We start from the raw sequence: 12,864 nt of genomic DNA on the forward strand, positions 1-12,864 counted from the left end.
TAGGAAATAGGTCTTAACAGTAAAAAATAAAATAAAAATGTGGAATAGATCATCACACATGTGGAAGTAGTTATGGCAAATTTTATAAATGCATTTAAGGGGCGCTTTGATGCTTTGAAAGACATCCATGATTATAATTGCTAAGTAAGCCCTGGTAGTGTTGATCCAAGGAATTTATCTACCACCTGGAGTCTGGATTTTTTTTCCCTTTTAGGGCTAATTGGTCCAGGCATTGTAAGGGTTTTTCACCTGCCTATGGATCAATTAAGGTATGTGAGTGTGCAGGCTAGTGTTGTACCATATTTTCTGGTTGAACTCAGTGGGAAATAGCAAATGCAGTGGCCTTATAGCACATAAAAAAAGTTTTCTTTGGAAAAGGCAGTTGACTTATAGAGTGTAGAAGGGACCTATACAGTGGAAATTGCCAGAGTGGAGAAGTATGTGGGGGGACAGAAGGTAGGTATTACAACGGGTTGGTAAGGAATTAACAAACTAGAATGAACAGGAAGGCTCTAGATTTATCACCCATGGATTTATGAAAAACATTCTGCTGCTAAGTTGCAAAAGCTATGTACATATCAGACGATGGCAAGACTCTTGAAAAGTTACTAAATTATGTACACCACTTCAGGTATCATAGAGTTAAGTGATGATCATGTGTAGGAGAACTCATGGGAAGCATGTGATCAGTTTGTCAGTTTGGTCAGGTGATAAGATATGCAAGTATCTGATTTGCTCGTTTGTCATGATCATGTGCTGAAGCGGGATGTGATCACAGCAAATCAGAGCTTTGCAAATCGATCAGCTGATCAAACAAATCACATGCTTTTCCATGAGTTCTCCTAGACATGACCAACACTAATAGCAGACCAGCACTAATCAGGCTGACAAGAGGCAGAGGAATCTCAGCTTGACTAGAGTATAATCTGAGACCCCCTGCTTTTGGACCAGTTTTTTTTTTGTCTAAAAAATTCAACCTAAACTCAAATATTTAAGGTATGCTGAGCCATTATGGGACCACATTTAGAAATAAAACCGTTTTTTGAAAACCGTTTTCTTTCCTCCTGATGTAGAAAATTATTGAACACCCTGTGTGTATATCTGAAAGGTAAAGTGATTAGAATTATCTTGTAATAAAGGCACCTGTTAAGGGATGGGGTATGTTGTGCAGGAAGTCAGTTTTTGAAGCGTATACATTTGAAGGAGGAAAGAATGAGCAAACTAAATTACTTTGACTAAGGCTAAATTGTTATAGCTCAACTGGGTTGCTGCAGCTCTAAAATAAGGTGATCCTGGTGTACAGTGCTTAATGCCCACCAGAAATGGTCCATGAAAGTACACTTGGTGAACTGCCAAGGGCACTCAGGGCTCATTGATGTGGGGTGAGAAAGGCTAGCCCATCTGGTCCAAATTGCTAAAAAAAACATAAACCCACGTTCAGGCAAATACATATTGAGTACAATACATCATAATTTGCAATGTGCAAAGTATTGTGCATTGCACATAAATCCTTTTTAATTTCTGAGCTTGCAGGGTTTACAGAGTTTGTCTTCCTGTGCCAGTATCAGAGGCTGCTTGGCTGGACTGAAGAGCAGGGGTTTAAGGATTAGGCACCCCCATGGGGGGTTAAGGTTGGGTGCTGGGTGGATTAAGGTTAGGGTTGTATTCTAATAGCCGCAACATCCGGTGCCTCTTTGTAACTGGTATCACACTCATTGGCTACAAACAGGTGCCCTTTTATAAATGAAATCATGCTTATCGGCTACATCCTGTGGCCTTTTTTCCAGGTGCCTTTTTTACATGTAGGAGGTCAAATCTGCCAGAAATCTGTCAGATAAGTAAAATATTGTAACCACAGTAACTCTTCTCAATTTCCTAGCTTTTTAATACAAACCATAGCAAAATACATCATTAATTTTGTAGTATGTTTCAGGGTCCTGTCTTGCGCTACTGCCCATGGCAGCAATCATTACACTAAAAAAATGTTTTTTTTTTAATTTTATAATTTTTTTTTTCAATATTGTATGTATGCTTGCAGGAAGCTTACAAGACTGCAACTTGCAAGCAGTTTGTAAAAACGCTTACATTATAAAGAAATGCAAAAAAAAAAAAAAGTTCTGCAGAAATTGAACATCAGGAAGGTTCAGAGCGAAGGAGATGATTTTGCACAAATATAGAATGACTCATACAGAGCAAAAGCTGCTTCTCTTTTCATACTCCTTCTTAATGGCTGAGTAAACAAGAGAGACACCTGGCTTTCTGTTATATTTAGGCTTTTTCCAGGCATGTAAACAGAGCTCGATATTAATAGATTAGATGGTTTATTTAATGTATCCACTAATCAGCTTAATATCATGTCAGGTTACCATTGATCAGTTCCATTAATTTTGATTTACTGGAAAAGCTGAATTACTCCGAGATGCTTGCAGATAATTTTAACTCATGGGGTGGAACAGTTCTTCCTAAATCAATCAGCATAAATTCTTGGATCAGAGCATAAACACTAGAACGGTTGATCGCACATAATAAAAATTATTCTGGGTACCGTGCAATTTTCATGCACATAGTTACATAGTTATTTTGGTTGAAAAAAGACATACGTCCATCGAGTTCAACCAGTATGCAGCTTTAAATTGGACCAATAAAAATTGACAGGAAGTTAATTTGATTGGCTCTGTTCCAAGCTGCAGAATATTTGCCTGCAAACCAGAATTATTTACATTTTATTTACATCTCTAATCACAACCATTGAAACAGACCTGATCTAACAGTAACAGCAGCATACTGTTACATCAAGGATTGTGATTAGAGATGTCAATGAAATGTAAATCTGGCTTGCAGGCAAATTGTATCCTTCTGCTTACTGATTACTGAACTCCGTAATATCAACCAACTGGGAATCTCACCTGCACATCAATGTGCTATGTGTACTATCGTATCCTCCTAACCTCTGCAACAATGCAGAGACTGGGGTGCAGTCACAAGCAGATAGGGGACAGGATAGAGTTTTCAAGACCCTATGTAACGTCCCAAGTAATAGCACGCTGGTCTTACACTAAGCTTTTTTTTAATAAACACAACTTTAAATAAATTACGCTTACCTGAGGAAAAGTTATGCGTGCTCTAACACCAAGCTTTAACCCTAGCAAGTCTGGCTCTGCAAATCTGGCTCAATTGGCTATTCATGAGGCAATGCTCATGCAAATATGCATTTGCTTTCGCACGTCAAACTATGCAGGGTCAAAAAACGAATACCGCAAAGCGATCGCCCTGCGGGAATTAGTTCATGCCACATTAGCACTATCCAGGAGCGCCACGGGGAGGCTTCCCAATGCCCCCATACAACTGGGAGACCACGGGGTCCCAGGCACTCCCACCGCCTGGGAAACACAGCAGTACCCCGGAGGGGGAGGCTGGGTGGGTTTAAATAAATTACAATTATATTTATAGTGGTAAAATGTAGACATTTGATTTTGCTTTTAATTCATCTTTTGAAGCCCTTTTTGTTAATTGCAGTGCAAGTAAGGGAGTATCAAATATAATGCTGGGAGTAGACGATGCGTTTTTGCAGTCGATTTGCAGTTCGATCGTGTTTTGATTCGTTTTTCCGCTCAATTCTCATCTCTTCTTATCAATTTCCATTCACTTGTAACAGAAAACTAGCAGTAAAATGATCTAAAGTTAGATTGACCATGGCAGAAATTATCTATCGAACCATCTATCTGTTTTAAAAATGCATGGTGTATTCCCAGTATTAAAGACAAGAAAAAAGATAAACCAGACAGGCAGCAGTAGTCAGGAGTGGTAGGAGTATTTATTTTGGTAAAGGAGTTTATAAGAATATTAAGTGTGGTTCTTGTTGCCAATGGGCAGCTGACTGTTGGCTGATGCGTGCGGTAATTGCACATTTAAAAATTAGCAATTGTCCATGGAACTAAGTGTTACCATTCTCTTAGAGCAGTTATTCTCAGTGGTTTTTGTGTGAAGGTGCCTTGATGGCTTTGAAATAATTTCAAGGCTCCCCTCAGAAAAAAAAACCTGCCAAAAATGCCGTTATGACCCTGATTAGGCTGCACTCCTACTCCTCCAAGTAGCTAGTGATGCCCCCCCACCCCGGCAGTAACCCCCACATTAAGCCGCATTACCGCCTCCACATAGCCTGTGAACCCTCTATTATGCAGAGTCAGTCTTGTAGAGCACATAGACTTTTAACCACATGGGGACTGCAGTTAGTACACCCCCTTTAATTATAAAAGCATCACCTCAGCACTCCAGATTGTAAGCGACCCATTAGCTGGACAAACGTTTCCTTGAAAAATGATTCATTTAGTAAAATGACTATTCTTTTATTCCAAGGTGAATTGTCATTTCTGTAACCCTGGTCAGAAGGAATTTATGACCATGGATCTGGTTTTCTAGTCCATGCATTCCCTTACCAAGATTCCTTGTAGAAGATCGTGACGTACCGTGTATACTCGCATATAAGCCGACCAGCATATAAGCCGACCCCCAACTTTTACCTCAGGAATCAGGAAAAAGTCATTGACTCGCATATAAGCCCCCCTTATAAATAGCCAGGTGTGACCCCCAATACTAGGCCGCCCCATTCTCCACTCCACAGCCAGGTGTGCCCAACAATGTTAGGCAGCCCTCCTTCCCACATTGTGATCAGAGTGTTTAGTAGTGAGCTGTTACATAGACAAGCAGGTCCAAACAACTTGTCACAATAACACATTAGTTACAGCAGACTGATCTAGAACAGCAATGGTGCCCCCCTTGTTATTTAGAAAAAGAGGGACCAGAATGATTCTTGTCAATGTGATTTCCCCCCCCCCCATACACACACACAATTGTGCCTATGTGCTCCCCTCCCACTGGAGTACCTCTGTGGCTATTTAAAATAATAATACCAGTAAATGCAGTGATCCTGCACTTGTGTTGAGCTTTTCCATGTGCGGCCGCTGTACCCCCGCTGTGTCCGTGCCCTTCCTTGCTGGAACAGTACATAGAAATAATTGTGTCCTCCCTGAATCTCTGCGCCCCCCACCCCCCCACACACACACATCCCTGTGATTTGCAGAGCTTTCTGCAGTGGAGCGTTCACTTACTGTTCCGGTCCAGTCCAGTCTGACCTGAGCTCCCGTAATGGTGTCAGTGGATAGAGGAGTGCCGAGTGCCAGCGTCACATGGCCGGGGCCCCGTAATGCTGTCTGCGGGTAGAGGAGAGCTGTGTATTAGCATCACGTGTCCGGGGATTCCCTTCTTCACTGTGTCTCAAGACCAGGGCCGCGCCTGGGCGGGTGCTGCGGGTGCATTGCACCCAGGCGCCTCTCTCTGTCAGGCGCCGCCCGGCCGCCGCTTACCCCCTCTGGCCGCCACTCCCTTCCTCCCTCTAGCCGCGTCCATTGGGTGCAGGGGGGCGTGGCGCCACAGGTGACTGACACCCAAGGGGGTGTCGCCACGACCCCCCATGGTGGGGGAAGAGCAGCGCTAGAAGGAGGGGTCGGGACAGCGGCAGGGAGGGGGGATCCCTCCATCCCTCACCTGGGTCCCCTCCTTCTGCCTCTCTTCCCCGCTGCTGGCCGCTCGGTTCATCTCCCCGCTGTGGTGACCACCTCCCGGAGGCAGAGCAGGGCTACGGCAAGATGGCTGACGAAGCCCTGCTCTGGAGACTATTTGTGTCTCCAGTACAGGGCTTCAGGCGCCATCTTGCCGCAGCCCTGCACTCTGCCTGTCAGCGCGGGAGATCATCGCTGGAGGATCGTCCAGGGGAGATGCGTGTCAGCCGGCCAGGTGAGTGAATTTTTTTTTTCACAGCACTGCTCTCCACATAACTATTATTTTCTGGTGAATGCTCCCCACATAACGATTATTTTCTGGGCGAATGCTCCCCACATAACGATTATTTTCTGGGGATTGCTCCCCACAAAACATTTATTTTCTGGTGAATGCTGCGGACATAGCGATTATTTTCTGGTGAATGCCCCCACATTGCGATTATTTTCTGGTGAATGATGCGCACATAACAATTATTTTCTGGTGAATGCTCCCCACATTGCGAATATTTTCTGGTGAATGCTCCCCACATAGAGATTATTTTATGGTGAATGCCCCCACATTGCGATTATTTTCTGGTGATTGCTCTCCACATTGTGATTATTTTCTGGTGAATGCTCCACACATAGCGATTATTTTCTGGTGAATGCTCCCCACATAGCGATTATTTTCTGGTGAATGCTGCCCACATTGCGATTATTTTCTGGTGAATGCTGCGCACATAACGATTATTTTCTGGTGAATGCTCCCTGCATTACGATTTTCTGGTGATTGCACCCCACATAACGATTATTTTCTGGTGATTGCTCCCCACATAACGATTATTTTCTGGTGATTGCTCCCCACATAGCGATTATTTTCTGTTGAATGCTGCCCACATAATGATTATGGACATGGGTGTGGTTATGTGGTTGGGCGTGGTTAATTTAACCACTCCCATAGGCGCCAGAGAAAATCTTGCACCCAGGTGCCAGGCACCCCAGGCTCGCCCCTGCTCAAGACGCCACTAGATGACGTCATAGATATGAGACACAGTGAGAGTGTCAGAGAAGAAGGGAAACCCCGGACATGTGATGTTGACACTCAGCTCTCCTCTACCCCCAGACAGCCCGGACATGTGCGATGGTATTCGCACTCCTCTACACCATTACGGGGGCTCGGGACTGGACCGATAAGTGTGGATAGCTCTACTATGGAAAGCTATGCAAATCACAGGGGAGAGATTCTGGGAGGAATCCACTCCAGTCGGAGAGGAGGCAGATACCGCAGGAGAGAACACTTTTTTACATGTACCGCTCCAGTGGAGGAGGCAGATACCGGAGCGAGGGGGGGACACTTTAGCATCCTGAATCGCATATAAGCCAGGACCCCTACTTTTGGGCCCAAAAACTCAGCTTATATGTGAGTAAATATGGTATCTGATATGGCTCTGGTTTAGGGTTTATGGGGCTCCCTCTAGGGAACAATGAATGTAATGTTTTGGGACTAACAGAATATTTGTTTTAAAGTGAGGCTGGTAGCCTAAAGAAATACTCTACCTCACATCTTTGTGCACAATTTCATGCAATTGCATGGATGGCACTAGCGACACCGTGACACCCATGTGTTATCAGTCTACACCCTAGCCTAAGTTTATAGAAAAGCTAAAGGATGTTCTCTAGGATTTATCGTTATTTATGTATAAGAAGGTAAAGATTATTTTGTTTTTGCATATTTTGCTCAAATGGAATTCTGTAAATAAGAGTAAGTAAAACTACTTTGCAGCACATTACAAGAAAAGCTTTTTTTAGGCTGATTTCACACTAGTACTTAATGCTAATAATATCCCATTGTCCTAGTCACCGGGTGAGTGATGAAGGAATGCTGGTGAAAATACAGACTCTGGTTCCATGACTGTGTTCACGTTGGTGTTTGATGTAAATGTTCAATCAATGGCATGTTTGGCGGATGCCCCTTGCAGGTATCACATGATCAATTTCTATAGTGGAACATAAAGAGCACTATCACTGCACTACTGCCACAGTCCAAAGTGCAGCAATCTCAATATGGCATCCTTCCAACGCCAATCATCACTAGTGTGATAGTGTACTGGTTAAAGAGAGCCTGAGGTGGGCTCATAAATTTAAAAAACAAAGTAGGCCACCTGATCCGGGGGGCTGAGTGGATCCGGTATGAACAAAAAGTGCCGCTCCTGTGGGCCACACTGGCCCACTTTCACTTTCGTGGCCTCTGTCACGACGATGCTAGGAGAGACTGTGTGTCTCACATCCAGCGTGCAGGAAGGCGGGGGAGCGTCAGGGGCTGTGGCCAAGGAGAAAGAGCAGCCCAATGGCAGCTCTGGGAACACTGCAGGAACACCCCTGGTGGGCATTTTAAACAAGGAAACCCTCTCCCCTATGTTTACCTCCGAGATGGCATCAAATATTGTTGCAAATCTCGGGGGGGGGGGGGGGGGGGGCGCTATAGCGCGGCGGTGAGGGGGCAGAGAGCAGCGATATGGGGACAAAGAGGCATGTCATGAGACAGAGAACATGCCACTGTATCCCATCTGCCCCCCATGGAACGGCCTCGGGTTCTCTTTAAGGGCACTGCCTTTGGCATGGGAGACCAGGGTTCTAATCCTGGCTAGGGTCAGTACCTATTCAGTAAGGAGTTCAAGGCAAGACTCCCTAACAGTGCAGGGTGGCCTTTTGAGGGCATCCCAGTGGCTGCAGCTCTTGAGCGCTTTGAGTCCAACAGGAGAAAAGTGCTATACGTATGTTCGGATTATTATTATTACATTGGATATAACTGAGATTTTTTAAAGTAAAATAAAACTTTGATTGTTTGAGTAGTTCCACTTTAATTTGCAGTATGCTTCAATGTACAGTGATGAAAAATGATAGCAGTTTATTGCACTTTTTTTTTTACTTGGATCCAAAGTTGCTTTTTTCAACTATTTTGAAATTGCTGAGGTTATAATAATTCACTTCAACATAATTTAATCTAATTTTCTGTTGTGTGTCTTTTTGTAAATTGAAAGAACACCACATGTTTAATCTAGATCCATTTTTATAAATTCATTTAAATGAAATTAAACCAATATATTTTTTTTTGTTTTCTTTTCTAGGTTTACAATTCAAACAAAGACAGCCAAAGCGAGGGAAGTAAGTACAAAAATCACATTTTGTAGCAGTTTTTAAAAAGTATGTCTGTTCATTGAGAGAGAATTAGGTCAAGAGGACGGTCCCATACAGTAACATGCAGAGATCGGCTTGCTTCCTGATTCCTCTCTTTGGTGTATATTTTAAATATATTATGCAGGGGACCTGACACCAGTGTGACAGTCCTCCAAAGGTTTCTCCAGAGCCCTAGCTGTCATACTACTTCAGAGGCACACCCATTTGTGCTGTACACAGTGATGGAGGATAAAACGTTGCCTTACTCCACCCAAAAAGTTTAAAACAGGCTGTCTGCATGTTAAGTTGATGTGGCTCTGTAAAATGTATAAGCTATAGGATTGCTATACACCAGTGGTTCATGATGACAGCCTGGCTTCAGGGGAAAAACTTAAAGGTGAACCATCCAAAATAATTAACCACTTTTTCCACCACTACAGTATATCTACGTCCTCTGTGACTTCATCTAAGCCATGAGGACATAGCTATAAGTCATGTAGCTGAAGCACAGCTGTGCATGATTGGGCTTGATTCTGTGCAAAACCTCCTGCATTATCTGCTGCAGCACTAATATGCAAAGGCGAATATTTGTTCCCTGAGCCAATAAGATTGATTTCTACCATTAAAAATACTTTTATTTTCTCAGTTCATAGTGAAAAATACTGTAGCATTATTACAGAATCAAATATCTTAACCATAAATTGTGACAGGAACATAATTTATAGAGACTCTGTAACAAAATTTTCAGCCTTATTTCTACTATCCTATAAGTTCCTGTACCTGTTCTAATGTGGTCTGTCTTACTGCAGCCTTTCCTAGTTGCACAGAGGCTGTATTATCTCTTATATAATCTAATCTTCTTTCCTCTGACGGCTTTGTCGGGCTCAGGCAGGAATGTGCTGCTCTGCTTGTGATAGAAGCTATACACACCCTCTCCATGTCCCCTGCAGGCTCTGTGTGAGTCACAGACTGAGCTCCTCTCAGTCTTTCACAAGCTGGTTAGCAGCCATGTCTTTTGTGTGTAAATACTACCTAAAACTGGCAATTACAAGCCAGGATTGCAGCAGGGAGTGGAAGAAACAGCACAGAGGGGCCCAGGAGAACATAATGAATAGAATGGTATGCTTTTTATTGTAAGGATTTTAGAGTACAGATTCTCTTTGTTTTGTGAGAAACCGTATAAATAGCCAAACACAATTTGAGTTTATCTACAGTAGTGCTTTTTATTTTTAAACTGGAATTGGTAAAACTGAGAATTGTGGTTTTTTTTTTTTCCTTCATGGGCAAAATTGTTGAAAGTTTTGAAAGGGGGGGGTTAATCAGTTTTGGTTTTTCAGAACATGGCATTTTTTTTTATTTTGCCATTGATTTTAGACTTGCTTGCTGTTTTCTGCTGTACATAGACTTCTGGGTATTTAGTTACACACACAAATTTGCAATGTTCTCTCCAGTTTTGTGCAGTTTAGTTAATGCTGTACTTGTTTGTTTACCTTTCAAATATGTTATACTTATATTTTACAATTCTTGTGATCTGTACATGCTGCATAGCTTGGTGAGTGAGTCGACTGCTTGCAGTCATATTTGGAGCTTCTAGTATTTAATGCCTTCAGTGACGTAGAAATGCTTATTAGTTGACCAGTGAGCAGACAAGGTGGGTCAGGAGGCTTAAAGGAGAACTGTAGGGAGAGGTATATAGAAGCTGCCATATTGATTTCCTTTTAAGCAAGACCAGTTGCCTGGCTGTCCTGCTGACCCTCTGCCTCTAATATTTTTAGCCATAGCCCCTGAACAAGCATGCAGCAGATCAGGTGTTTCCGACATTTTTGTCAGATCTGACAAGATTAGCTGCATTCTTGTTTCTGGTGTGATTCTGCAGGCAGATAGCTCCACAGGGCTGCCAGGTAACTGGCATTGCTTAAAAGGAAATCAATATGGCAGCCTCCATATACCTCTCACTAAAGTTCTCCTTTAAGGTGGCCACTAATGGTCCAATTTCTAGCGAAAAATCATCAGAGCGATCAAATTCTTATTGGAAGAAAAATCGTTCACTACACCATCAACGAACCAATCTTTGCTTCCTATGTATCACAACCAATCAAGAAAATCCAAATTTTGGTTTGACAAAAATCCAGTCGGACGTTTTTTTTTATAATCGTTCATAATCAATTGTGCCCATTAAATGAGATTATTTTCAACCAATCCGATCTGAATTTCTGATCACTCAAACGATTTTTTTGCTAGAAATTGGACCGTTAGAGGCCACCTTTACACAGGAAGTAGAGGAAGTAGTGCCCTCACCTGACTGTCTGTGCTGTGTGACTCTGAAAATCACCCGACACTCTAAACCGAATTCTGTATCTTTTGATAAGCAAACCAATTTGCATAGAGGTGTACTGTAACTCTATCTAGCAAAATGTATTTTGCCTTAAAACAACCACTTACCTTTTCAATAATATTTCCCCTACAGTAAAACAAGTCAGCATCTGTTTAATAAAAACCTAGTTTAATGATAGGGTACAGTTGTCCTTGATGCTTTAAATTCTTTGGTACTGTTAACTATACTTTTCATTATATCTTCCTTTCCTGTCTTAACGCTTCTATTCAGATTTTTAAAGGGAACCTGAAGTGAGAGTGATATGAAGGCTGACTTATTTAATTTTAGACAATACCAGATGCCTGGCAGTGATCCTCTGATACTCTTCAATACTCAATACTTTTACCCATAGCCATAGACCCTGAACAAGCATGCACATCAGATGTCTGAAAGGATGCTTGTTTCAGTTGTGTGATTCAGACACTACTGATGCTAGAATGATCAGTAGGACTGTTAAGCAACTGGTATTGTTTAAAAAAAAACTAAATATGGCAGCCTCCATATAACTCTCACTTCAGGTTCCCTTGAAGTTGTGTGAACAGCATAATTTATTTTACATCATTTGCATGGGTTTAATAAAGACAGGTCTTGTCTGACCAATTCCACAAGAACCTGGTGCAGAAGCTGAGGATGCAGGGACTAAGGGAAAATGTGTGTACATGCATAGAGAACTGGCTAATGGACAGAAGGCAAAGCGTAGTAGTTAATAGATTATATGCAAAATGGGAAGTTGTTAACATTGTCCTGCAAAGTTCAGTGCTGGTTCTACTTCTCTTCAATTTACGTGTTAAATGAACCAGTGGAAGGGAATACAAAGTAGTGTTGCCATTTTTGCAAATCCTATAAAATGAAGCAGAATTGTCAACTCTCGGCAGGATAGTTATATACTACAGCAAAATCTGGACCGCATATGGGCAGGCAAATGTCAAATATAATTTGTTGTTAAATGTAAGTTATTGCATCTTGGATATGCCAGTGGCCGAACACCATATAAAATGAGATGAATTTAAAGGGGCACTATGGCAAAAAATTGTAAAATGTTAAATATGTGCAAACATAAATAAGTACATTTTTTCCAGAGTAAAATGATCCATAAATTACTCTGTCCAACTGCCAAAAGTTGCTCTAACTGCCAAAAAACTGTGTAGCGAGCAGGGAAGCTGGCCAGCATCATTGTTTAATTCCTTTTTAGGGAATATCTTTATAAAGAATAAAAGCCTTGCTGAGAATCCCCTATGAAGAGATGGACTAGTCCAAAACCTGTCACTTCTGTCATCTTTCTACTACCTACTGTACTGACAGCAACATAGGAGAAAAGTAATGTATGGCTCATTTTGCTTTGGAAAAAACGTACTTCTTATTTGTCTATGTTTGCACATATTTTAATTGTTACAATTTTTTGCCATAGTGCCCCTTCAAGAAAGTTAGACTTGGAGAAGGACTTGAATACTGGTTACTAATAAATTAAGCAACTGTATTCAAGACCAAGCAGCAATAGCTGAAGCAACTACACTTCTTGGTTAAAATGGGAAATAAAAGCATAAGTTGCTTAGTATACTACTCCCTCTATATATTTTTTTGTGAGGCCAAATTTAGAGTATAGCATTCAGTTTTCAGCACTCCACTAAAGCAAGGACTTCAGGCACAAAGACAGGCAACTACAATTAATTGAAGGGTTGGAGGGTCTCTGCTTACCAAGAAAGGATAGACAAACTATCGTTATTTAGTCTGGAAAAGTCAGCATGATTAACATATATAAATATACTCAAGGTTAAT

At 41.9% G+C, this 12,864-nt stretch overlaps 1 protein-coding gene across 14 annotated transcripts in view; it reads left to right on the forward strand.

Annotated features, from left to right (window-relative positions):
• Nucleotides 1-12,864, forward strand: part of ARHGAP26 (Rho GTPase activating protein 26) — a 1,021,369-nt gene that overhangs the window by 459,836 nt on the left and 548,669 nt on the right. For all 14 annotated transcript variants that reach the window (XR_011030516.1, XR_011030517.1, XR_011030518.1 and 11 more), the window contains one exon: nt 8,666-8,702. Coding sequence is in view for 9 of the 14 variants with exons in the window: in XM_068277500.1 (XP_068133601.1) it covers nt 8,666-8,702 (37 nt within the window). In the remaining 5 variants the exon portion in view is untranslated. The remainder of the gene's footprint in view (nt 1-8,665; nt 8,703-12,864) is intronic.

Source organism: Hyperolius riggenbachi, chromosome 3 (genome assembly GCF_040937935.1).
Source record: "Hyperolius riggenbachi isolate aHypRig1 chromosome 3, aHypRig1.pri, whole genome shotgun sequence".
In the NCBI taxonomy this organism is placed as follows: Eukaryota; Metazoa; Chordata; class Amphibia; order Anura; family Hyperoliidae; genus Hyperolius; species Hyperolius riggenbachi.